At 39.4% G+C, this 26985-nt stretch overlaps 1 protein-coding gene across 4 annotated transcripts in view; it reads left to right on the top strand.

Annotated features, from left to right (window-relative positions):
- Nucleotides 1–4261: 4261 nt before the first annotated feature.
- Nucleotides 4262–26985, top strand: part of PIGN (phosphatidylinositol glycan anchor biosynthesis class N) — a 93930-nt gene continuing 71206 nt past the window's right edge. The window contains exons 1-6 of one of the 4 annotated variants that reach the window (XR_001863395.1): nucleotides 4262–5712; nucleotides 9651–9772; nucleotides 10887–10985; nucleotides 16418–16524; nucleotides 22561–22685; nucleotides 23912–24042. Coding sequence is in view for 3 of the 4 variants with exons in the window: in XM_017738589.1 (XP_017594078.1) it covers nucleotides 5486–5712; nucleotides 9651–9772; nucleotides 10887–10985; nucleotides 16418–16524; nucleotides 22561–22685; nucleotides 23912–24042 (811 nt within the window). In the remaining variant the exon portion in view is untranslated. The remainder of the gene's footprint in view (nucleotides 5713–9650; nucleotides 9773–10886; nucleotides 10986–16417; nucleotides 16525–22560; nucleotides 22686–23911; nucleotides 24043–26985) is intronic. The other 3 variants (XM_017738589.1, XM_017738588.1, XM_008637091.2) reach the window with 3 other exon arrangements.

Genomic DNA, 26985 nt, shown 5'->3' on the forward strand with positions numbered 1-26985 from the left:
GCTGCTGTCCCGTTTTCAGTGTTGTTCTCAGGTATGGGTTTTTTCCTGGGAGACTTGTGGATACAGTTTCCCATGTTAAAGGATCATTCACAGAAAATGGCATAGACTGACACTGGGGTGACTGATTTGCAGTATGTTCAAGTATTGGGACACTTGATGTTTCATTGGTGCTTTGCAGGCCATAGTCACATTTCTTCCTGAAAAATTCTGGCAAAAGAGACTTTTCTAGGCAGGCAGAGTAATTTTGATTATCAAGTGATGTTAAAAAGAAAATTAAATATTCTTTGAGCTCTTTGCCTCAGGTTTGGATGTGCTTTACTGAACCCCATTTAAAATTTAAAATAGTTGTTATTTGTTATTACAGTCCCTAATACTCAGTGAACAAGTTGAACATAAAATAATTTTAAGCAGGTGGTTTGAATTACAAAAGCCACTTCAGTGCCAGAGCAAGTGGAAATACTGTTGTTGCAGTTTCATTGTCTGGCAGAGTATGTTATACTTCAGCAGAGAAAGAAAATGAAAATTTGGGAGAGAGGAAAAGGGAATTTATTATTTTCCCACTTCATACATGATGAAGTCAAGATGAGGATTTGGGGTTTCCTATGTTTAAGTAGTGGGTGAAGATATGGGAGTTACTCAGAATTGGCTGGTAAGTCTCTTGTATAAATTCCAGCCTTGTGCAGTCAATAGGTGCATGGGCTGTGACAGCAGGAAAGATTTGAGTGCATTTCCTGACTAGTGTAGCTCTTTAAAAATCTGAATTAATAAAAGAAGAGGGTACGGACTGCTAACACCGTCTTAGATGTTGTATAGCTGCCATACCATTCAAACTACTGTCAGACCACCCAACTTCTATTTGCTTCTCTGCCCTAAGAAAAAGGATAATTTTTTATGTGTGGACAAATTGTACAGTCACCACTTTGACAGTTAAATTACAAAATACACAACACTGTTTAGTTGAAAAATATTAGTCAGTCAGAAGCACAGCAGACATTCTTGTCTATTTCTTTTTTCTGTAAAAGATACTTACCAAGGCCATTGATGCTTATTGAAAATGCATTTCCAATGGATTTTATTCATCTTAATCAACAGACTTGACAGTATTAGTGAAGCATGGTCCCTCTAAAAGAAATGACTAATGTACCTTGAGCTCCTTGTTTTGACACTTCGTTGTCCTTAAGAAAATATTCCTGCCAATGGGGCATATTCCATGCAGTATTTTGTGCATGTTTTATTGCATATTTGGAGAAAGAAAAATATAAAAGGGAAATGTTACATTTCTAATGAAGAACTATATTGTGTTGCAGTAGAGGTATGGTTTTCGTTGTCTTATAAATAATGCTGAGAGATTGTAACTTCAGAGGCAATGCAACTTAGATGTAGATTACTTGGGGAAAATGAGTGCTGCATTTAATTATGTCAGCTTTCCTGTTAATTGTTGAGGGACCTGGTCCAGCCTGGTGTGCTGTGGATGTAGCTTCTATGGCATGAGTCAAAAAGAAGGTTTTAAAAAAAGCAGTCTTGTCAGCAAATTACAGATGAACTTGAAAAGAGGGAAAAGCTCATGGGAAGAAGGTTTGGGCTTGCGTGGCACATTGCAGCTGTCTTGCTCCCCTGCCACCCTCACAGTCTGGGTGTTTTAGTCTTTGCACTGACATGGCTGCTGGTGAGGAACTTGTAGCTAATAGCACGATTTTTTGGTATTGTTTTGATGTGTGTGAATACAAAGAAAGAAAGAGTCTTTTCATCCCATTTGCCACCAGCTGGGAGCTTAACCTTCTCCCTGAGAATTCAGAGTGAGGGGAAAGAACCACCAAAAAAATCCTTCTCTGATCTGCACGTGTCACTTTATTCTGGAAAAGTAATTAATTGCAGTCAGAAGGTCCTTGCTACTTTTCTTTCTTTAATCTCCTAGACTTTAAGAAAGGTGTCTGCTGGTTCTGCCTTGCTGTCTCCCAGATTGATAGGTCCCCTGCATCTTCTCACTCTCTTCTCTGCTTGTGTACAGCATCCAATGAAGTGAGAAGCTCTGAAGTCTTCTGCAGCCCCTGGCATCACCTGGGCACTGCTCATTTTCTACTTGCTCCGTTTGTTCATGTGAACAACTCGAATTTAACGGGCAGTGAGTAGCCTGGTGGATCTTTAGTACTTTCCTGTTAAGGATCTGAGAAGGGTCTTTGTTTAAGAATACACCCCAGCTTGTGTTTTTGACTCCAAATTGTTTGAACAAAAATATTTTATTGGAATAGTTTAAGGTCTGACATACTGGGGGTTGGACAGTATCATCATTGGATCTGTATTTGGTTTAGGAGATGGTGACAGAAGGTGAAAAATGTAGAAAGAAAGGAAGAAATTGGAGTCTGATATATTGCTTACTTGTTGGGCTGAGGCTGTAAAGGAGCTGATTTGGCTGTCTGAACTGTATTAGGATTCTTTTGTAACAAGTGATGTGTTTGGGTGGGCAGTAAGAAATGACATGTGGCAAATAGGCTGCAAGATGCTTCTCTTATCTACAAGACTGAGAGCTTCTTTCTTTCTTCTTGGTGTGATAGGCAATGACTTAACAGAATAAAGCAGAGTAATGCAGTCAGAATTTGAGCAAAGCTTGTGTTTTGCCCTGTGAAAATAAGGGCTGTGGAAGGTGCTGCACTAAATCACTTGCTAAGGGGTTGCCTGCAAAAATATCATAGGACACAAAAATATTGAGATATCCTTGGCTTAAGTTTTCTTGACAGAAAGATGTAAGATGTATTTTCAAGTGACAGTTTGTTTATCCACATTTTTGATGGCCAAGCACCTGAGGGCAGAGATATTTTGGCACTAGTCATAAATACTTAGATATGGCTCCTCATCCTCAAAAGTGTGTGTGCTTAATACCTTTCAATTTTTCTTCTCTCGACAGGCTGTGGATTTTGGTTTTTCCTATAAGCTAGTGCTTAATCCACTTTTTCCTTTTATCCTGGTTATTTTTTTTCTTGTGAGGAAGAAATTGTTATTGAAATTGTTATCCTTGTTATTTCCATGCCTTTTGTGTTTTTGTCTTGAACAGTCAAGCACCAGGCTCTATAGAGAAATTTGCATTCAGCTGAGTGCAATTAGGAGCTTTCCAAAGCCTCTGTACCTGTGAGAAAGTATTTGTAAGCTTGAGGACAGAATACTTTTCACAATGTTGTGTCACAGTGGTGACACACAAAGTCCTGCATTCAAGGAGCAGTGTAAGCTAAGGTACAGGCAGAAGGAGCGGCTGTGAGGGATGTGGCAGGAGCAGGTGCTTTGGGAGCTGCCTGTCTGGAAACCATGTGATGATGTTGAGCAGTTGGATGTGTTGGGCCCAGATAAATAGTTTAGTGTAATGTAGTCAAACTGTGGTTGCAAAAGAAAGTATCTTTTTCTTTTTTTCTTTTCTCACTAATTCTATAGATACTACAGTCTAAGCATTACATTTGAATTGTGTTGCTTGAGCTCTTTTTTTCTGTGAGCAAAGACTGAGGCCTGGGGAGAATTAAAGCAAAGAGAATTAGCTAGTGCGGAAAACAGATTAGGTTACTAATACTTTAATTAGAACAACGTAGAATATGCTAAGCTATAGAATTTTTTGTAGCACTGGGAGCATGCAACAAGTATCTGATAGAAGTAACTGCTTTGTTTAGTAGGGTGTTTCGTCTCATCAGTTTAAGGCGTGAGTAGTTCGGATTCTCTTATCAAGCACAACTGCATCAAAAGAAAAAGCCCTATGGAAAATAAAACTGAATAAAATGAGCTCTGGCACTGAATTTAGTGGTATTTCTGTGATTGTGATTTCATATATTAAATTGATGCAGGAACTCTGAATACTTAAAAATAAAAAATAAGCAAACTGATGTTTACAGATATGCCAAATCTCTTGGAATCTCACTTGTAGACATAAAAGCATGTAAGTTCCCGACTAACAAAAAGTTTTTGTTTGTTCATTTAAATGTGACTGCTACATGTCTCTTTGAGATGTTGTATTTTGTTATCTCCGTTTTTTAATGTGGTTTTCTCTCCAAATCTCTAAAATGAGAAATTGCTATAGTAATGTTTCAGATTAGAGTTGGAGTTGTTGTATCTGTGTTTCAGTAAGGCAAATGGGTGGAATTGGAAGTTATGGTTAAGTTGCATGCAGATCTGAATTTTCTTTGGATTAGTAAGTAATAATATGTATTATCGTCTTTTAAATATTTTTTTTTAGTGTGTTTCTTTTTCTTCCTCTGGTTTTCCTGGCCCTTTAAGTTTTTTATTTTAAAAAACACCTTTCAAAGTTTTGATCAGAGTTAAGGTTATGTGGTAGTGAAGCCTTTTATCCTTACTTGATAAGAGTGGTAGGTTTACCATATGGTAGCTGCCTGTGTCTGTTCAGCTACTGGAATTCTGAAAGTAACAAGATAAACATAATATATATATATATAGTCATTTAGAAGCACTAACTAGATTCTTAAACAACCTGTTTCTTTTAGAGAGAGCTGCGTATTTATGTAGGTAGTCTGAACCTTCCAGGCTGTTAAGAACATCTGTTTCTTAATTGATGAATGGAGATGGTGTTTGGTTAAGGTGGATAATTAGCTAATATTTCAATAACTAAGTTAGAAACTTGGACAGCACTAAGTCTTTTGTCAGAACTGAGCCTCATGCAGGCTCAGGTCCCACACTTACCTCAGCCAATATTCATATTTATCTCCAGGAGTCATCACATGATCCCCACAGCACACTTGGCAAAAACGGACATTTTCCAGCATACCTGTTATTAAGCATATTTGTATCTCTAACATGGCATCAGAGGATGACAGGGCGGGGGGAAAAAAGCATTCAAAAAGGGAATATAATTATTTGTGAAACATGATTCTCCAGCTGTTGCGCTTCTGTCACTTGTTTTAGAAAGGGAATAGCATTCTGTGCTCAGCACAGCATCTTTGCTCTTTTAAAAGAAGGTTTCAGTTTCTAGGCAGAGTATAATGAGCCCAGATTTGATGACAAACTTGGAGAAGAAAAAAAAGCAGTGTTGGATGGATGTTTGTTATAGGATGGCTTTCTTTAGCTGTCTGGTTTGCATTTGCCTGAACAGACTTCAACTCTGTCGTGCAACCAGCCAGTAGAGGGTAGTGTGTTCACGGAGACATTGCATTGTCTGAGTCTTCTGTCGCTGATGTAGCTCACAAAACAAATGGCTTGATTCAGTGATCTTTTGAAGCCATCTAATAAACCCCTAAACACCGGAGATGAGTTGCTGAGACATAATGATTATCTGAAACTCTGAATTAGTCATGCAGTGGCTCTGACCAGAAGTTCTGGGGGAAAAAGCTTGTTGGAAACAGAAATTGATTCTGGATTCTGAGTGATGACTGTGATTTTTGTACTGCCATTCCATAACAAATGAAATAAATATTGATTCTGATGTCTCATCTGCCTAACTTTAGGTTTCTTGCTCTCTCTTAGTGTTGGACTTTGCCTTTGCCAGCCGGCTGCTGCCATGGATATACCAGTCTTCATACTTGCAGGGCTCCTTGTGCATTGTGTGTTCTTGGTCTCCATTTTTGACATCTACTTCAGCTCTCCCCTCGTCCATGGAATGACTCCTCAACAGACTCCACTGCCGCCTCCGGCCAAACGTCTTGTGCTTTTTGTTGCTGATGGTCTGCGAGCAGATTCTCTGTATGAGTTAAACAGCAATGGCACACCCCGGGCACCTTACCTGCGGTAAGTCCAAAACTCTACTGAGCCACAAGGTTTTGCTTCTGGAGGCAGCTCTAGGTAACACTGAAAAAAGAACAAGAAGAACAATGACAACTGTGGTGGCTTGAGTGCTGCCTTCCCTCTGCCTTTGAAGTAACAAACTTTGAAGAGCTACACTGTGCAGAAATGTGTGAGCTTGGCTGGTATCCCTTGTCAGGAAAGCTACTAAAACTGGGACAGTGTAAATTGAGTCCATATTGTCCCCTGAACACTACAGATGGCCGGTAACTGAGAGGGGAGTGAACTTTCTCCATTCACGTCAGCGTGGTATCAATTCTGAAGCCTGGCAGTCGCTAATTTAAACTGCTTCCTGGATGCTCAGTTTAAGAGTAGTAGTTCATTAACTTCTTGTCTTCTAATTCTAAGCTACTGACGAAACTTTTTAAGGAGTGATTAAAAGAGATGTCCTGAATGGATCTAACAGGAGACTGCCACTTCCTCTTTGTTCCACCCTTCCTGTCTGCATGACCCTGCTGCCTTCCTTGTGCTCTCTACAGTGTGTGTCTAATTGCTTAAAGGAATGATTTAGTTTAAGGCTGTGAAAAAGTAATCCTGCTAAAAAAGTGTTGAAAGTCATATCCTTGTGTGCTTAGAACCAATTTTCATTAACTTTCCCTGTTTCCTTATATCAAGATAATTACTTGATCATAAGAATTAATTTCCTAGACTGAAAAAAAGAGGTGGTATTAAATAAGACTACTTTCATGTGGTGGTAGAATTGACCTGGCTTGAATATCAGAGCAAGCCCAGATAATCAGTCATCTGAAGCTCTTAGGGTTTTTGCAGTCCACTACTGCAAAAGTAGTACAGAAATGTGAGGACTCCTTGCTACGGGGCTTGCCAGCCCATATGGGCTTGCTCATACCTACTGCTGCTGCTGTTACTGTTTTTATGAGGTGCTGTCTGCCACATCAATTTGAGTTTACTACATCGTCTTCTAGTAGTGGACTTCACACTTACTCCAGAGCAGTTTCTTTTCTTAGCAGTAAAACTGTTGGTCTTTTGCATCACCAACCAACACCATCAAGGTGTGAATGCTAGGAGCAGTGGTGAGTAGTGGCCAGGGAAGAGGTATAATGGGTATTTTTTTCACTAAATGATTTGAGTTTTTAAGTTTCAGCCATTCAGCATTATCATGCCTATCTAGAAAAAAGTTAAACCATGTATTAGCTTGTCTACTGCTGGAAAATTGGGACTTTTGCTGTCTCTGCTTTACCTTGTCTGTGGAGTTGGGGACTTTCTATTTCAAAATCTGTAGAAATAAAGCATTGTCGCCTGTGCTGAAAGTACATGAGTGAATGAAGGGGAAGAACTACCTTGTAGCAAGCAAAGATGCTGGTAGGTCACCAAGTGGAAGAAAATGTGAGCAGAGGTGGGAAGTGCTGTCTGTATTTCTCTCATCCCTGGTTCTGCATAAGAAGTACATATGTGTGTGAGCATGTGTATGTGAGAGATGATGAAAAGAAAAAAACATGCAGCATGTCATGCCTTCTGAAATGTGGGGGGTTCAGGCAGCCCAGAGCATATCTTCAGATCTGTTACATGAGCTGCCACAATTTCAAAGCAGCAGGCTCAGTGTTTTGTCCCTGAACCTTTTCTTTGAGCTACACAACTTCCATGAGTTAACTTCGTAAAGGGAATGACAAGATCAGATGTTAGTTTCTGGAATTATTTCCTTCTTTATTCTGCCAAGTTACTGCTGTCTGAACATTCCTTTTTCAATAATACTAACTCAAAGCATATGCAATTTAATATGAAGTTTACTTTTTTGCATGTTCATTCCTAAATTCCAAGTGTTTAGTCCCTTAGCCACTTTATAGTAGTGGGCGGCATTGCAGCCAGATTACTAGTCTTATCCAAGTGGAATACTTTGGGAACTACTGCATTGTTAATAAGGAAAGATTATTTTTAAATGAGCAAGAACCATTCTTGAAGCAATGTGCTATTAAAAGAAACAAAGTTTTAGTAGGTACGTGGAATTAAATATAAATATCCATTAGGCTTGAAGCAGATTGTTGGATAATACATGTACACCAAGTACATATCCTTGAAAAATCTGGTTTTCAGCAGTGTTGTCACAGCTGTGAGGGCCAGTAAGTGACCTGAATTGCTGCAATGGTGATTTCAGGGAAGATGTTTTCTTCTTTGCCTGTCATGTTTCAGCCATATTACTATATCATATTAATACTAACCATTGTTGTTTTGGGCAGCTAATGTTTATACTGTCATGGAAATTAATTTTTTTCAGTGGTTCTTATGAGTAAAAGGCCTTAAAGTCATTCAAAGTATTCATCTAAATGAATTTTGAATGGGTAAATGACATCTTTATATGTCATTTTTTTTGCCTGGTGTGTGATGTTGTTGACTTCAGATCCTGAAGTCATCCTACTTTTGACAAACAAAGGTAAAGAATTACTTTCCAATTCAAAAGAAATCCAATTCTAATTAAAACAATTTCCTACCTGTTGTTACAATGAAGTCTGAGGAGAGCTGCAAGTGTTTTATTTTTGTTTTAAGTCTTCCATGACTGTTAGTGCAATACAGTCCTGATCAGCCTATTGTGAGAAAAATAAGAAACCGCTTTAAGTAATACATAAATTCTTTTTCAAATGAATTTTTTCAGTACGACTTACTGTATCTCCTAGCTGAGATGAGAGTTAGGAATAACATGTTAGAGTGCTGTGTCTCTATATGCTTTTATATACTGTAATATTTGGGCTATTCCAGGTAGTTCTGTGAACTTTCAAGTAAGTCTGAGAATGTGAGGTCTAAAATGAGTTTAAAAAACCCCCAACAAACAAACAGTGAATGCTGCAAGCTTGGAGTGGAGCCTGAAGTTTTAGGTTGTTTAAAGGCATGAACTTAGAATTTACTTGGGCTAAAACACATAAACATAGCAAATTTGGTAGCTGATATCGTGAACAACAAAATTATAATTTCCTGGTAACTTGACTGTTAAAAACTGCTTTGAATGTGTTCAGAAGATTCTGCTGGTTTTTCCTAAAAGTCACTGTAAGATATGTCCTGTTGTGTTTTGTTTTCTTTCTCCTCTTGCTCTGACAGCGAGCAGTGAATCTTTCTCTTTCCAGAAGGTGGAGACAAGAAAACAGCGTATGGTAATGCTCACGTCTTGCTTCCTGACAGGCTCCAGCTGTTCAGATCTTAGGCAGATGAGAATAGTTTATGAGGCTGTTTCTTATGCTTGGGCTTTGTCCTCTGTTTTCTTTGCTTTTTATCTGTTGTAACTATTTATTGTATATGTATAAACCCTAGACACTTGATGTATTTCTGTGTATATGGTGAGCAGGTATTCTCCTTCACTTCAGTGTAATTGAAAAAGATGCAAGGTTTACTTAAATTTCTTCTTGTTGCCAAGATTATTTTCACCTTAGATTTATGTGGGGTTCGAATTCTCTTGGTGTTTCTTCCAAGATTCAGCACAGATAAAAGCAGACCTGGTCACAAGAGCTAATTATAATGGAGTGTATTTAAAGAGTAAGATAAGATTGAACTAGACACTTTCAGACTAAATGGAAAGAACAAAGAAGAGTAACGCCAGGCAGAAACAATCTGTTGGGGGAAAAAAAGGAAGCTAAAGAGGAAGGGAGCAGAAAAAACCAATATGTTAATTTTACATGTATTAGAACACCAGCTGAACTCATCTGTTTGCAGTGCTGATGGGCCACAATAGTAATGTTCTCTGTGCAGTGTTATAATATAGAACTACTTGCAGGTTAATCTTCTGCTTGTTTTACTGCACAGCAGGTGGTAGTGAAAATCTGTTTTAGTCTAGGGGTTTTTTTTTCATTTCCTGCCTCACATCTACCGGTCACTCGTTTTATCTGCAATTTGTTGTAGTTCAACAAGTCATGAACGTTAACTGCCTTGAATCCTGTTTTCAGGAGTATTCTAGAGAATAATGGCAGCTGGGGAATCTCTCACACTCGGGTCCCAACAGAATCCAGGCCGGGGCATGTGGCACTTATAGCTGGATTTTATGAAGATGTCAGTGCAGTTGCTAAAGGTAAGCTGGTCCTAAAGCTTTGAATGTTGTCCTCCAAAGTAAGGTGTTTCAGTGATGTGCTGGGCTTCTGGGTGATTATTGATAAATACCTGCATTGTAGTTTATATGCCAAGATCATTTAGAAAACAGTAATTTTGGATGGATTTCCTACTTCTAATATTGATAGCTAGGAAAATAGCTTACATAAATTAATATTTTGTAACATGGTTGAATTTAGCACCCTGAGCCTAAAAGCAGAAGTATCTTACGGCCTCACCTCTTCATGTAACAGAGTTTTCAATTATCATTTGGGATACTCTAGGGTATGGCTAAGTAGATGTTTCAAACACGAAATGAGCTGCAGTATCTCAGCTGAACCATTGCTGGCTTGAGTTGAAGACCAAAATAAAGCAGAAGCCCCAAGCATGTGTTTTGTCCAGAGCTGTTACTGAGTGCTTGGGGCTTAATTATATGGAACAACCCTTCAAATTACTGACTTGGTCTTTTGTGTGCTCCTCTGCTTTCCCCGACGTTTACCGGCCTCAACACTAGTCATGTGTGTTGGTTTTGGACAGGGAAGGCGAGAGGAATTACTTGGTCTTGTCCATGTTCCTAATGAAAAGGTTCTTCCTTCTGACAACCACTACAAATGCAGGATGGGCAGGAATACCTAGTTAAGAGCATCTCTCTATTTCTGTCAATTGCCTTTTCGTGGAAACAAAAAATCTTGAAGGTTTTATTGTGAGGAAGTGTGACATGACTTCTGAAAATGTACAGGTGTGTACCTTACTGCCCGAAATGCCAAGAGCTGAGTTCAGACAACAGGAGATGCAGAATTCAGGAAAATTTTAGCTGTTTAGAAGGTAAACCAGCTGTGTGCTTTGCCTGTTTGAAACCCTGCATAATGAGATTGGCCTAGGTATTCAGTTAACTTCTCAATGAACGGGGAGCTAATTATAACAGATGTTGAAATGGAATTAAAATCAAGATTCACAAATTGGAGTTCATTGTGAAATAATATAGGGGAAACTTATAAAAAAACCCTACAACATTTTGCATGGACTATCAATTTTAACAGTCAGTGAGAGCTTCTGGCAATGCCATTTAAATGCTTATTTAAATATTTATTTAACAGGATGGAAGGAGAATCCAGTAGAATTTGACTCTGTTTTCAATGAAAGTAAATATACCTGGAGCTGGGGAAGCCCAGATATTTTGCCAATGTTTGCAAAAGGTAAGACTTAATTTTATGAATCTTTAACACATAGTCAGGTAGTGTCTCGGTTTTGAAAGACAGGTGTCTGCTAAGGAAGGCAGAGGCCCCCCTTGAAGTGGCAGATATAACCCCTTTTCCCTCCAAGTTATTATATTTTGAAATCAAGGGCCTTTAGGCAAAGATGTGGGAAATAGGAATAACAGTTCTTTACTCTATATATATATGTATATAACCAGTCAAACAAAACAACAACAACTATGGCAGTAACAGCAATCACAAACCCAGTCCCAGCCTTCTCGGCTGTTGGGCCCTTTCCCCTCGGGTGCAGTTCCGCTCGCAGCCGGCAGGGGCGCTGGCGGCTCCCGGTGAGCAGGGCAGGTGCGATGGTTCCCCCGCGGCTGCAGGGGGCGCTCCGGAGCGAGCTCGGGAAACACGCGGCACCGGTGCCCTGGGATCCCGGGAAGGGATGGGACAAAGGCTTCACAAACCCCTGGGCAGTTGATCCCGGGCTCTCAGGAACAGCAGGCTGGAACGGCAGGGACGAACGCAAATCGAGCAGGGCAGCCACAGCTCGGTCTCCAGCAGGGCAGGGAAAGCGGCTTTTGGGGTCCCGGCGTTGCTTCCAGCAGGAAGAAAGAACGGCCAACAAGAAAGAAGCAGCAGCTCCTTTCTCTGCAGCTTCTCTCTCCGGACGCTCAGAGCGAACTGACCCCACACCCAGGTGTAGACAAAGGAGTAGCCAGGACCGCCCCACTCCCCTTTTTGTCTTTCTTAAGTACAGCTATTTGTCCCCTAGCAACATGCATATGGGAGAAAATTCCTTTAACAGGAAAACCTAAGACTAAACTAAAACCCCAACAGGTAGTAAAAGAGAGACTTAGATTTTTTGAGTTAGAGAAGAAGGTGAGTATTTTCAGTTTGTGTATTTCTGTATACTTGATTTCTAGTTTGTGAAATGAAGATGGGGTGGAGGAAAGGAAGCAAGCTTTTGATGAGGATATCCCTATTTATTACTCATTCATTTAAATAGACCTTAGCTAATTCTGTCAGTATACTAAAGAAACACACCTTTAGTTATAAGGACCTAGTGTTTTTTTTTTTTTGTTGAGGTTTGAAGCTCTTGTTTTGCAAGCCTGTGGCTGGGATTTTTCTTTGTATGTCTGCAGCTCCCAGTGAGTTGGGAGATAGAACTGCAGCCATGCTTTTTCAGTGTCGGAGCTGGAGAAGTAGCTTATTGTGGGTTATCCTACTTCTACTCAGAACATTAATATGTAGGGGAAGAACTGAATGCAAGAACTTCCTGGTACTATTCCTGAAGCTGAGGTCTATTGCCCGTGGTGTGCAGTTTGTTAAACTCTTGTCAGCCCAGTGCAATTGGTGTTTGAGCATGCAGAGATTGCTGAGCGACACTTCAAACGTTTAAAGGTTCTCCAAGTTTAATATTGTTGTTTTCTTGGAAGAATGAGTGCATATACACCCTTTCACATAATCTCAGAATAAACAGACTGAAGTGAAAGGGGACAAGCTAAGGGCATATGCTGCTGCTCTGCTCTAGGCATTGGTATTGACAAATAAGAAAAATGGGGTAGGCAGGGGAGGAGTGGAATGTAACATTGGTTTAGAAAAAATATACATCATCTTTCTCATGATGATTCTTGAACTTTTTCTGAACTCATGTGTCTTCCCCCTCACATCCTGACATTCCCCCCCACGCCCCTATTTTCTGTTCTTTGCTTAAGCCTCATAAATTTATGATGAGCTGTAAAAATATCTCGTGGTAATTTCCCACGACCTCAGATTGCCGTTTGTATTTAGAAATAGTGTGATGGTGGCTGGGGAGAGGGGAAAGGTAGTTGCCCTTGCACAGATTATTTGTGTTTTTAGGAATATGTTCTTGGGAAAATATTTGGGGAATTTAAGAATTTCCCAGAGCCCTGTCCTTCTACTGGTTTTGTTTGAGTAAGATGATAAGCAGAGGACTTGGGAGCAGCTTTGATGTTATCTGAAGAGATGTGCAAGGATAATACTCTCTATACGGCTTGTTCTGAGTGGTATCAACAATGCAGCTTCCTTTTGCAGGGGGGAGGAAAACTTCCCAAAGTTGGCAAAGTTAAAGTGCAGCCGTGTATCTGTGAAGGAGATGCTGTGTCAGAACATGAATCATGGTTTCTCATGATAGAAAGACAGATTAACTTCATTTAGTTAGAAAAAGAGTTCCCTTTCTTTCAAAGAGGCCAAGTTTTCTAATACAGAAGGGAAAGGAATCAAGTGTTCATTCTTTATCTTTACTTTTACAAAAAAGCCAAGAAGGACATAGAGAGAAATTAAGCCATGTGCCCCTTTCTTTTCATGTTGCAAATTAGTGAGGCCGCAGGACTCTTCTTGTGTATATTTTATCATGCCAAAATGTTCTGAATTTTAATGTTTCACCACTTGCATTGGATGTTGCATAAAGACTATATGACACCGGCCGTGTTTTGGGAAGGATAGGAAAATCCTTTGTTTCCTGTCACTGTCTATTTTCTCCTGGTACTTTTGTTGTAATAAAATAGATATTTCAAGAAAATAGTTGAGAGTCCTGTAAGGAAGTAAAGAAAAATGCTCACAGATTTTTTAAAATATGAAAATAGGTATACGTGAAATCTAAATTTGTCAAAGTTTTAATGACTGTGTGATTAGTATTTCAGTCTGAGAAAATGTCTGAAGTACGTTTGTATCTTGAGTATATAAAAATAATAAAAGGTATTTGTTTCTAATAGTTAAACTCACTTAAAATACACAAATTCACAGTGCTAATTTTAAACTTATTTTCTATGATGTTTTTAGATTATAACCTTGAAATGATCTAAAAGTAATGTGGTTAAAAAATGCCTATTTTGTTTCCAGAGTACTCCTTAAAACTTTGAGTTTCTCTTCTAGACTTGCCAGGATTTGAGGTTTGACCTGAAAAATCCAACCCTGTACTGTTCTGTCAGCAGTCGGGGTTGGAGTATATTCCAGAGTATTAAATGTCATGCTGAAAAAGGAGCTGAGACGGTTGCTTCTCTGAAGGGAAGAAGATACTAGTCTGTTGCACCCAGATTGCCATTTGCTTTGTGGGCTTCCCCTCTCTTTTTTGGAAGCTTCCAGAAAGGCTAGGGTCATTTTTTTAACTTGAGTATGAAGATGGGTATCATCAAAACCATGGGAACAACTGGGAAAAACCATTGTCAGGGTTATTCTGGACAGACAGGCCTCTCTGTCTTCTGGTTTAGTTCCTTGTTGTTAAACAGTGCAGAATTTCTCATATCCCTCGCATGGCTGGATTTGATGACAGCTCTCTGATGGCCACACTCTGTCCTGCTCAGTGTCTGACTGTCTTTCTGCATTTATTCTTTTTCCCCTTCTTTTGTGCCTGCAAAATTTGCTAGCAAATTCTCCTGCTGGTCTGGACTCTGACCCATGGCAGGCTTGTCAGACACAGGAACTGCCCCCTAGCAGAGCAAGACATTAACTTTCAGCGGGACGTAAATCTTATTGTAAGATTGGTAACTTGATCCCTGATCCTAATATTTGAATATTGATGCCGAGATATAGTGGCAGAGAAGAGAGCAAAAGCAATAGGTGGTATCTTGTTTGGAAGTTTCTGGCACCGCCAGTTATTTCCCATAGTGTAATGGCATCATCAAACCCAGCAGAGCTCTGTGCTTGCCTCTAAAAGATGTTTTCATCCCTAGCTTTCTTCTACTTCCCTATCCATCCCATCTTTGCTTCCTCATTCCCAGACTTTAAAAAAGCATTGTCATACTGTTGCCTGCCCCCTCAAACAACAGAACTAAAGTAATACTTCATAAAATCTTGTGTAATAGAATTTCTTACTAAAAAACCCCCAAAGAATAAAGAAACAGTTATTTTATAAGCTGTGCAGCCACTTCAAAACTTTCCTGGTATGACTTCATTTTGCCACTGTTTCTCTTCATAGCAGTGCTTTGGTAGAAATTAGAAATGGGTAAGTGGTAGATGTGTTCCTTTGCTTTGTCTGCTGTGTGCTGTCATTTGGCTTCTTTGGTGTGGCACTTCTCAAGGAAGGACTTCTCAGGTTTGCTGTGACGCTGTGGAAAACACTACAGCATTCTATCCTCTTAGACTATCAGTCATCCTGGCAGTGATGGACAGGACTTGTTTTTTCTTTTGAACTGATTTATCCCCCAATTGGAGCTCCTGAATTCACTTTTTAATGCCTGGCAGTATTTTTTTCCTTTTCTTTTAGACTGAGAACTGCAGTGAGTGTTCTGTGTTATAAGTAGTAGTAACATCTCCGGGGTGTAGGGGAGAGCTGCACCAGAAAATCTGTGCCAGCTTTCATCTTCCTGGCCTGAAATACCTGCAACCCTCTGTGTGGGTTTCCACATAATCTTGGCTAAGTAACTCCCTTATGCTAGGATGTTAGTTCATTCACAAGCCTGGAAGCTTACAGAACTGCACTATATAATTGTACATCCAGCAAATCAGATATATTCTCTCTGGCCATCAACTGATCGAAGAACATTTTCCCCTCTGGGAGTTTACATAGTCACAGTATAAATGGCACCCCTGAGCTGTAACAGCTCTGCCATTGACTGAATTGTTTAATTAAACTTCACCTAGCTTCAAATCTTTTCAGGACTTCTGAAGTTTAATTTCTTGCCAGTCTTTGTCTTCCCCCTGCCTGCTCCCTTCTCTGCTCCCTTGACAGTCAATAGATAATGAAGTCACCTTATCCAGATGATGTGTTTGCACATCAGTGGCCCTTGTGTTGTACTTTGTGACTGAACATAGTCCAGTAGTTCCTCCTTTTCTGTTTTGGATGCTTGTTTTATAAAAGATGGAGAGTTTGAATATTGTCTCCCTGAAGTTGTCCCCTGGGCTTTTGATAGCTAGAATTGATATACAGTAACCCTCCTGGTGCCTTTGTTATATGTGATATATGATGTTTTCCTGTGGAAAAGACCTCATTGATAAGGCATTGTCTTCTATGATTCAATTGAACTACCAAAAGCGGAGCATATTTTTCTTAAACAGCCTGCCCCCAAAACTGTGTTCAAATGAGACTATGAATATGTATCTTCCCTGGTTGGAAGTTTCTCAGTGAAATTCTTTGTTTCAAAACCAAATTCTGTTGAATTTGCTTAAACTGGGGTTTAGGTTTCACCTATCTGCTTTTCCATATTTTATTTCCTCGCCTGAGCATACTGGATAACATTGTTCCTCATTCCTCTGAGGTGCTGATAAGCTAATGAGGTAAAATGGTATCCAGGCTTCAAAAAAAGATTAATTATGGGAAAGTTTAAAATAAGGAGAAAATTTCTTTGACTTCTTTCAGGATCATCACTCTTGGTAGATTCTTGGTACTCCTGTGCATGAAAGTATTTTTGACTATGAGAAAAGCAAAAAACCTTGTATCTTGTATGCTATCTATATTGTTTCTGCAGGTGCTACTGGAGATCATGTTTATACATTTTGTTATGCAGCAGAAAGTGAAGACTTTGGAGCAGAAGATGCAGCCAAGCTTGACATATGGGTTTTTGATCATGTTAAGGTAAGCAGAGAATCTTTTTGTGCTACCTGTTTATAAAAAGCACAGTTGCATGTTAACTTTATCATAGAACATGTAAATGCTTTATCATAGAATTAGAAAGTAAGAAAGTTTTGAAAGACCTATCACTTGGGGTCATAAGTAAAAATTTCTTGAATCAACTTTCATGACAAGTGTAATGGACGCTTAAAGGAAGTATTTGTCATTCAATACTAATTAAAAAACTAACATGAATAAAAGTACCCTTTAAAAACATTCTTGGCTTTTCTTTGTTTTGTTTGCCTATAATGTGAAACCCATCCTGGAGTACTACAGACCCCTTTAAGATCTTGAATGCAATTAGTTAAGGACTTTACAACAGGTATTGCAGCATGGCAGAAATGATAAGTCTTCCTTATGAAAGCAAAATGGACAATATTATTTACTTTTTTTGTCAAGCTTGTACCCTGACTATAATAGTTCAGTGTGGCTTTTCTTGATAGATGTAGCTGGCTCCGAATTTTCCACTGTGGTTCACACTATGCTGTGGCTGCCAGAGGAGTCACAGTTTGTTTTGGGGGACGAGGGTATGGAGACAGGGTAGGCCATAGAGCTGTAGAATTTGTTGATGTGGTTCTGTGCTCAGCTGACTTGGGTCAGTGCTGGTTCATGACTGTTGTTTTCTGTGACACTGTCACCATAAGTGTTAATAGTCTAAGGCACATGATTTCTGATTATTCATTAATTCCTATATTTATGTTATTCCATGCTGCCTCACTTATTCTGGGTTAAGAAATGCTGGTCGTGGGCATTGGTATATAAATATCTGTATCACTGAAGCAATTAAGTGAGTTACTTTCTGGATTTCATAACAGTGTTAATGGAGTTTAAGACAAAACATTTTTCACAAGGTCTCTGGGCTGTATGCATTAGTATAGCTAACCAGCATAAATCAAATCAAACAAAAAATAAAACAAAATAAATCAATAAACCAAATCATCATCTATTCAGGAAGTGAAGGGTGGTTCTGCTTTAAACAGTGACATAGGGTGCAAAAGTTCATTGTAGTTTGCTAATTTTCAAAGGAAGTGATTTTCTGAGTTTGCAAGTGAAAAGATGTTTTTTTCTAAGTGCCATCCTCTCCCTGAATGTGCACTTGTGCCATGTTGTGTGTTGTAATGCATATGAATAATACAAATCAAATTAGGCTGTCAGTTACACTTGAATAGCGGTTGTCATGAAGTTGCACCCTGCTGTCATTTGGAGCTGCACAAGTATGTGAGGGTGGTACTACCTTTCTTTTGCTTCAGAACACCTAATGGCATTTATCCTTTCAAGCTGTAATGATATATTTAAAATACATGTCATTACTGATTACTTTTTCCTTGGAGCCAGCACCATTATTTTTAAGACTTATTTTGCCCATCTAAAATTCCATACTGTGAATGGATAGGACTTGATTGACTGGCATAAGCCACACATTCCATTAACCATCTCTTCAACTACACATCAACAATTGCTTCAGGAGTGTGAAACTTGAGGCTTATTGAAACCGAGGTCACTCTGCTATTATAGCTTGAACAACTTTCAGCTATGCTAGTGAGATTATATATACGTAGGAATGGCAGTATGCTGGAATCTAAATTTTGCTTTGCCTACTCTTTTTTTTCCTCCTTTATGTTTTATCTCGAGTATTTAACAATATATTGTTTAACTCATATTGGGCAACGTGGTCCCTGGATTTCTGTCTCTTTAGGAAGCAAAAGACACCAAATGTACTTCCTCTCTGCTGTGTAATCCGCTGGTCCCAAGCATTGTGAGGGTCACTTGTACCTTCTTCTGCCCCAAAAAACAATGGGGATAAAATGAAGAATGGCTAATTCATGTTTGGGCTGCTAGTGCTGGCACTCTTTTTGTGCGAATTGCTTGTTCTCTTTAAAAATGCCAGCTACTGGTAAATTTGTCAGGAGATGGGAAACTGACTATTTTTTATTTGTATCTTTGCGTAAATCATGACTAGAAGAAAAATGATAGCTCTTGATAGTTCAAGACAAACACTTGATAGTTCTTGTCATGTCTCCTTGTGATACAAGGTGATCCTAACCCTTTCTAGGGACAGAAAATATACCATAGACTAGGCTGTATGGATTTTTTATCTTCAGCAGCATGAAAACTCAGCAATTCTAATGTGCAGTAATAACTTGGGAGTTGTTTGGAGTTCCACATGGGCATGGAATTGATTGACTGGGGTTTTTTTTTGTTTGTTTTTGGGTTGTTTGGGGTTTTTTTGGTATGTTTGTTGGGTTTTTCTAAGAAGCATTTAAAATTATTAAGGAATGGAGTTTAATCTACTGTGATGTGGCTCAGTGATTCTCAGTTAAATAACCTTTACCTAAATCATAGTTTGAGACTGTGCTAAGAAACTTAGGAGCAAAATACTGGGAGTCTAGATCAACTAATGGGAAAAAAAAAAGGTTTTCTTGATGCATTTCTGATTTTTAAAAATATTAGTGGAAAATAGTTTTGGAAGATTCAACTCATTTTTTTTGGGTAAAAAGTTTAAAACTCCAGGAACTCAGTCTTGCAGATGAGTTCCAGTAGTGGCCTAACCACAATTTATTATGATCAAAGGGTAGAATATGCTCAAAATGTTCAGTTAATGTCTTCTCACTGAAAGGGACATGTAGATGCAGATGGCCAAAAATTGTGGGTTTTTTTTCCTTTATTCTTTTCTCATTTTGAACACAGTATTCCATTCTTCCTTTGTCCCCTTTCTGCTGGAAAAAGGCCATCCAAGCCTTCAGACTGTCCCTTCTGTGCAGGGTAGTGGACGGAGTCCAGAACTGAATTATGTTAAACTTTGAAGCTCTGCAGACAGTGCTGTGACCGGATGTTGATTTGTGCCAGTGGATTTCAATGCAGATAGCTCTGCTCTCATTAACAGTACAATGGTTGTATGATTTCTTTTAAATGTGTTGGTGTCTTCTGCATGATCATGCTCGATGGATCTAAACCTGCCTTGTCCTGCCTTTGTACTTTTGTTTTGCGTCTGAAAACTGGCGTAACTATTACAACTCTCCCATCAGCACAAATCAATGTGCACAGCTTTAAGAAGGCAATTAAATTAAGTTGTCCTAGATTAAGGAGCTTTGTGGAAGGAAGAAGTTTGTTTGGTCTCTCTAGTACATGCAGTCAGCAACAGTTTATCAGCTCTACTAAAGAATCATGCTTCCATGGAAGACTCTGAGGGAACAAAAGGTTCCCAACTACTTAGATGTTTAACATTTTCAAGTTCATGTTTTGTTCAGACATCCGTAAATCATTTTTTAGACCTTCTAAGTAGTCTTTATTTTTTCTTTGCTTTCTCCCATCTGAGGAGGGAGATGATTAGATCAAGATTTCACACAGTCATAACTAAAACATTTACAGCAAGCTGTGAACTTAATTATAATGTAATACTAATTAAACTACTACAACAGAATTTTAATGTGGAACTTACTGTTCATCTCATCAACCTGCATATCAGTTATAACCAGTGCATTATTTTGTTGTTAGTTGCCAGAAAATCAAACAAAAGTTGCCAGAGTCGTTTAAAAAGAAGTTTGGAAGGCAGCTGTAGTGGTCTTCGAGTCCAGCTCTCTGCATGAAGGAGGTTCAGTTACAGCAACATGCTCGGGCCTTGCCCAGTCAAGATTTGAGCATCTACAGACAAACCTTTTAAAAAAGCAGCTGTTCCAATATCTGGCTATAGTTATGGTTTACCAAATAATTTTTAAAAGTCTCTTTGTCTTACTGCAATTTCCCACATTCCAAGTTGTGAGTTTCCCCTTGTCTCATCTCTGAGGCCCTCTGATCAGTCTGGCTCCATCAGAGGATTGAGGTTCCCTTCACCCTCATGGTAGATGGTTGTATGCAACAATGGGACCTCTCCTTAGCTGCTTTTCCTTTAGACTGGAAAAAGTGAGTGCTCTCGGCCTCTTAGTCCTTTACTGCTGTCCCTGAAACTTCTTGGTGAGATTCAGCTTACATATACAGTGGAGGTAATGTTGCTGAATAGAGGAAATAAAAGGGAAGCAAAAACAAAAAAGAGTGAGACAGGTAGATATAGTTAAAATATAGTGACGGGTTGGAAACTAGTGTTGAGTAGAGGTAGGACTCAAGTTTTGTGAGCACTGAGTACCAAAAAGAAGTGGCCTTTATCAGGAGATACAAGGCTAGTTCTGGACAAACAGTTTAGCAATATCCAGAGGAAGGTGAAGTGTTTTTTGCCCTTAGTGTGTTTGGTATCCTGCTTGCCAACTCACCACCTTTATCAGCCATCACTCCTTGTGATGAGCTTCCTGTTGTTTTTTGTGATTTTTTTTTTTTAAGTTTTATGGGATAAAGTTTACTGTTTGCTCTAGGAAAAGACATTGCATCTTAGGTTGCACTCATCTTCCTTTAGTCATCTTGTTTGTAATTGGCCAGAATTTGGGCAAACTCTTATGACTGCTGCTGCTCTGGCTTATGAGGTGGCTGGGACTGGGAAAGTGGGATGCTTGTCTGGTGGGAGAAGAGAAGCTCAGGCCTTGCCTTCCTCTGAATGGTTTCTTTTGCTTAATCTTTCCGTGATAGAAAAATGTGTGCCTTCTAATATTAATCTACAGTTTAGGATTTAATTTTGGGAGTTTCCTGTTTGTCTGTTTTGATATACTTTGTTTTGATTTCCTTTTATTTAATTAAAATTAAGGAAACAGAGTTTTATTGTATCCTGCAAATTACTGGTGTGCTCTGGAAAGCTTCCTCAGTCTGTGGTCAAATACGTGCAGGTGGACAGATCTCTGCGGGAAATGAAAATCTCCTTAAAAATAATTATATTGCTATTTAATGTAATTGGATTTCGTTCTTGTATCTTTATTTAAAATATCTCTGGACTTTGGTCATGATTTTGTTTAGACAAGAGCTGAAGCTGAGAGCATGCAAATATTAGTCCGTGCGGCTTGTGTGTACTCAGGGAGTTAGAAAAGTGGAATTGCATACTGCCATGGTTTCCTGGCACAGCTCCCTGTGATATCCTCATTGCCACTTTGGTCTTCCTCTGGGTACAGTGACTTTTGTTTACACAAGGTATGAGCTTTAGATTTTAAGAGCTCCATCATTATCACAGCTGTGTGGTGGACTGCCCTGTCCTTTGGTGGCAGAAATGGTTCCCTGCCTCTACCAGCATTTTCCCTGGACTCTTGCATGAAGTTCAAAGACACTCCCACTTACGTTAGTGTACTGAAAGGTTCTCCTGATGCTCTTTGAACTAAAACCCTACCCAACTTTGTTTCCTTGGGCAGTGCTGTTACTAAGGAGCTGATTCTGGAATAGCTGTCTGCCTGCATTTTGCATTGCTGTAATGTGGCTGGTCTAACACAGAATAGCCATGTCAAGACTCATTCAATCTGAGGGGAAAATCCTCCCATGGCATCTGCCTCAGGGATGCTTAAGTAGGCCATGTGCAAGGCAGATATGTGTTCTGTAGTTTATGTATTTGCAAAGCATGTCATGCTTTGTTCTGTTTTAATTTAGTTTCTGCAAACAAGTTGTAGCTTGGTATCTCAGTCCTGCAGAACCTGCTTCCAAAGCAAGTGTATTTGAGACCTTTGCTTCCAGTTTAAATTCAGTAAATCAGTAGAAATATAGAGCCATAAATGGTCTCAGGAACTCAGGAATGGTCCATCAATTTGTTTATACAGGAGCAAAGAAGGGATGATGTATTTCTTCCTATGCAAACTCAGAAAAACCCTGTACAAAACCAAAACAAACCAACAGATAAAAACCCAAGAAAAAAAGCCCTGCAAACAACAGAAGAACACCTCAACTTAAATGTTGTCTTAGATAAGCTGAAAATTTGGATGACCATACTGATAGCAGTTGTCCTCCAAGCAGTAATTGGGAAGTCATTATTTTTCCTCTTTTTAAACTCTAATAACTACTAGCATTTTGACATGGAAACAGCAGTGTTTTAGTTTTTATAAGATGCTTATCTTCTTTCATTTTACTCAGATTAATATATTAATGGCTTATTCCATACAGAGCTTCTTTAATTCTTCCAGAAGTAATCAAACATTGTTCTCTGCACTGAATGAAGAGAAAGTGGTTCTGTTCCTGCATTTGCTAGGCATAGACACCAATGGACATGCTCATCGTCCAGACTCAAGGTAGTTGAGATATTAAGTATATCTTTCTTACTAGTTTTAAATGTGTATAGTAACTTTTCTAACAGTGAAATTTATCAAACCAGAAACACAGCTTGTAGTGTTGGGGGTCATATATGTCACCATGATTATCTACATTCTGAACTTTTGGGGTTATTTTAGTTTTTAAGGTCCCATCTGCAGAAATGACAGATTTTTGCTCTGTACAGTATGCCTGGTCATATTCCTGTACTCAAGTCTGATTTTTAGCAGATTGTCTTAGTTATAGCCAACACATAATCTAAAGGATATGTAGGAAATGCAGTTTTAAACATAAAATGGATACAGTTTTCACATACCCCACTGCTGAAGTGGTATTGTTGAGTTTATGGACAACAGTAAGCTCAGCAATAATGGCTGCAAATTCTGGTGTTATGTTTTGGCTTTCCTTATTACGCTTAAACAAAGAGAAGGGTTTCAATTAACAGCTCCGATCACCAGTCTTAAAGTGCGTTATTTGAGAACTTCCTTTTCATTTCTTCACATCCTGCTTTGCAGGATTTTACATCTTTCTCTTGATGCCTGCATACTTTTAAAATTCTCTGATTTCCTACATCGTTCTGAAGTTCATACTTGCTGTATGTCTAATGATCATTTATTATGATTGTTTTGAAGACAGAGTTTTAAAATTGACTTTAGCAACAGATAGGAAATTAGTTGTCTGAAAGTTAATCATGGTCATTTTTTCTAAAAATACACAAATTTTTTATTTAGCCTCTATTCCACAAAACTAGGGTCTGTCCTGATCTATTAATCATCTCAAAACACTGACTGCCTGGTGAGATCTTTCTTTGCTATTTAGTTACCAGTTTAAAGCAATTTTTGCAACTTACCTTTTAAGGTGTTTGAGTTTTCCAGAATTCCTTAGTTTTGGCATTCTGCTTAACTTGCCTGACAGCTGTGAGTAGTAAAATTATAGTCTTATGTCTAGGATAGGTCAGATTTGAAATACAAATCTGTTTGAAACTGTGGTTTCAGTAATCTGCAGACTGTGCTGCAATGACTTAATATCTCAGTAAGACTTAAAGCAGGAAAGATTTTACATCTAGGAAGCCTTTTTTTAGCTTGATATTCATTTGAGTTTAAAGCTGTCTGTACTTGAAGGACTGGGCTTTATGATCATGGATAACTTGCTTTATACCAAATGTGAGAGCCACCTTGAATGTAACATTTTTTTCCTATTTTTCAAGGGAATACCAGGAGAATATTAAACAAGTTGATGAGGGTGTGAAAGAAATTGCTTCACTGATTGACGATTTCTATGGAAATGATGGAAAGACTGCATTTATTTTAACTTCTGACCATGGAATGACAGATTGGGGTGAGTCTTTTTAAATGTTAAGTCAGTTGAGTTTATGGGCATCTGCTGTATGATTAGAGAGCTGTCCCATGAGAAGCTTTGTACCCCTTGCTTTGATTTGGTAACCTAAGTATTGCTTGTATATGAAAATCTATGCAAATTGCTGTGACAGCTACATTTGATCTCTGGACAGAAAAAAGACACTGAGGTAAAGCTTTACTTCCTCAGTGACTGCTACTAGGGATAGAAAGATCTCTGCAGAAAACCACCTCAAGCAGGAAGAGATGGTGTTATTTGGCTGCCAGCAGCAAATTTGGTCTTGTTCCATCTCCTCTGGGAGACACAGTTCTCATTTTGGTTCTCTAAAGCACCTCGAAAATGTGGGAAATCTGTTCAGGAGCCGGTGAAAAACTTTACAGGGAGAGGTTGTAGTGGGGTTGGAGAATCGTTTTGCTTATTTTGGCCTTCTAAGCACAGCAGAAAGGATGGGACTGCTGTGTTATCTTTCTGGAGGAGACTGCTGCTGGAGACAGGTGGAGGAGCTGAGAGTACAGAGAGGAGAGTGAGGCAGGGGCCAACTGTGCTGATACCCACAGTGGGCACTTGGGAAGGGCATGGCCGCAGTGGCCAAATGCTTTGAGGGCAGATGAGAAGAGTTTACAGTGGTAAACTCATTTAGACATTTTTTCCCTAGTTCTTTCTTATTTTTTCAAGAATCTTAAGAACATTCCTGTCCTTGTGTGCAGCCAGTGAAAGTGATAAATCTCTTTTCCAATGCTGTGTGTTTGCAGCTACTATGATACCTTTGAACCAAGGCTGCTCCAGGCATGGTTGTGGTGAAACAACAGTCAGCATCTTACTCAGTGTGTGAAATTCTGAAGTTTTTCAGTTGAAGGGATGCAGACTTTTTCTGTCATCAGAGATGACAAAAATATTTGTATATTTATTCAAAACCAGCCTAATTACCATCTGCTCATTTGCAAAATAGTCCACTTTGACTATTATTTACTGTTGAGCTGACTGCCACTTGCAATAAAATTTTAATTCTGCTATACTTTTTTGTATATTTCAAGAAATTATTTCATAGTTTTTTTATAGGGAAGGGGGGTGTGTATATATATTTTTATATATACGATCATAGGGATCTTAAGAGGTCCAACCACCTGCTCAAGGCAGGATTAGCTTTGGAGTCAGACACAGATGCTAGGGCTTTATTCAGCAGGGCCTTTAAAACCTCAAAGGGATGGAGCCAACCCTTTTGGGCAGCCTGCTCTGCTGCTTGCCTGCCCTCACGGGGGCGGAAGGGTTTTCTTTATCTGCAATCTGAATTTCCTTTGTTTCAAATTATGTCTGTCATCCTCCCACCTTGCACCACAGTGACCCCCTGGCTCCATCCCCTGTCAAACCCCCTCACAGTGGGCTACAGGTAGGATGCTCTGGTATGTCCTCCCCAAAGCTATTTCTTCTCCAGGCTGAACAAGTCCCAGTCCCTTAGCTGCTTCTCACAGGGCGAGTGCTCCTCACTGAGACCATTCCAGATGATGGGTGTCTTTCCAGTACCAGAGGAGCCCAAAACTGGATCCAGTGTCTAGAGGTTGTCTCACAGGTACTAACTAAAGGAGGATAATCCCTTCCCCGTACCATGCTTCTGTTAACACTGCCTGGGGTGTTGTTGGCCTTTTTCACTTCCAGAGTGAGCTGCAGGAGTGTTCTCGTTATGTACTGGATCCTTTGAAGAGGGAATAAAAGGTGATAGGAGTAGCTTCTTCAGGCTTTGAGAACCACTGGTCTGTCACAGTTTTCTGTCACCTCTTTCTGTCTTGAAGAAAAAGCTTGATCTTTTGCCAGAAATGTTAATAACTTTGAAGTTGACTTTAGTGAATCCAAGAGCACACCCAGAGGTACTACTCAGGTCCATTGTGAGCTGTCTGAAGGACAGTTCAGGAGCTGGTTTGGTATTTGAGCTGGTTGGTAGTATCAGCTTCTGCTGCCGCCTTTCAGTGGTTATTTGCAGAATGGGATGTACACCAGCTTTAAAACAAATTAAACAGTGGAAGGACAGGGGTGACCTATTAGGGAAAAGAATATGATGTGAATTAGACATGGACATTGTGGTTGCTGGCAAAAGCCAATGAAATCACTTACTTTCTCAGTCTGACCCCATGATTTTGCCTTCAGTTGTTGTCAGATGGAATTGCTGACCATCAACACAGGGTGTTCCACACCCACCTTCACCTTGGCCTCTTGTTCCTGCTGCCATCCTGGCACAAGTACTACTCTGTGGTATGCTGGACCATGGAACAGAGAGCTAAACAACAGCACCTTTTTTCCCCCTTTCCCCTGAAAAGTTCTGTTTGGAGGGTGCTGGGGAGTGGACCTGGAACTGACCCAGCTGAAAATAATTATTTTTCTTCCCTTCTTTTTATTCAGATCAGTCTGAAACCTCGTTTTGTATAACAGGGAGGGAGTGGAGAGAGCAAGGGGGGGGGAGTGAACACCCCTGCCTCTCTCAGCTGTATCTACCTTAAAGTATTCATAGAGGCAGAATCTCAGTGAAATGCTGATGGAGCTGGTGGCTTGGCTAAAATGTAAACTCACCAAAATACCACTTTCCTCCTGCAGTAGTAAGAATATAACTGATAAAAGAAATAATCCCTGCTCCCTGGAAGATGGAGGAAGTGCTCTCTCCCTAAGCTTTTTTCCTCAAGTTCTGCAAAGAAGAGCAGTTGTTGCTGTGTTCTGAACCCAGAGTGTGCCCACCCAGGAACATCAGAAATCTAATTCCTAGACCAGTGTGTTCTTAAGCTTTGGGCTGTTTAAAGTAATCAAAGTTGGCTCCTCAGCTCTGCCTCAGTGATTGTTTTAAGGACAGAACTGGGTATGAAATTGGGAATAGCCTTGAGGCTGTACAACAGTGTGCTTTCTCTGTCCTTTGTATTCATTAAAATATATATTTGCAGACAG

Source organism: Corvus brachyrhynchos, unplaced genomic scaffold, assembly GCF_000691975.1.
Source record: "Corvus brachyrhynchos isolate BGI_N302 unplaced genomic scaffold, ASM69197v1 scaffold237, whole genome shotgun sequence".
Taxonomy (NCBI): domain Eukaryota; kingdom Metazoa; phylum Chordata; class Aves; order Passeriformes; family Corvidae; genus Corvus; species Corvus brachyrhynchos.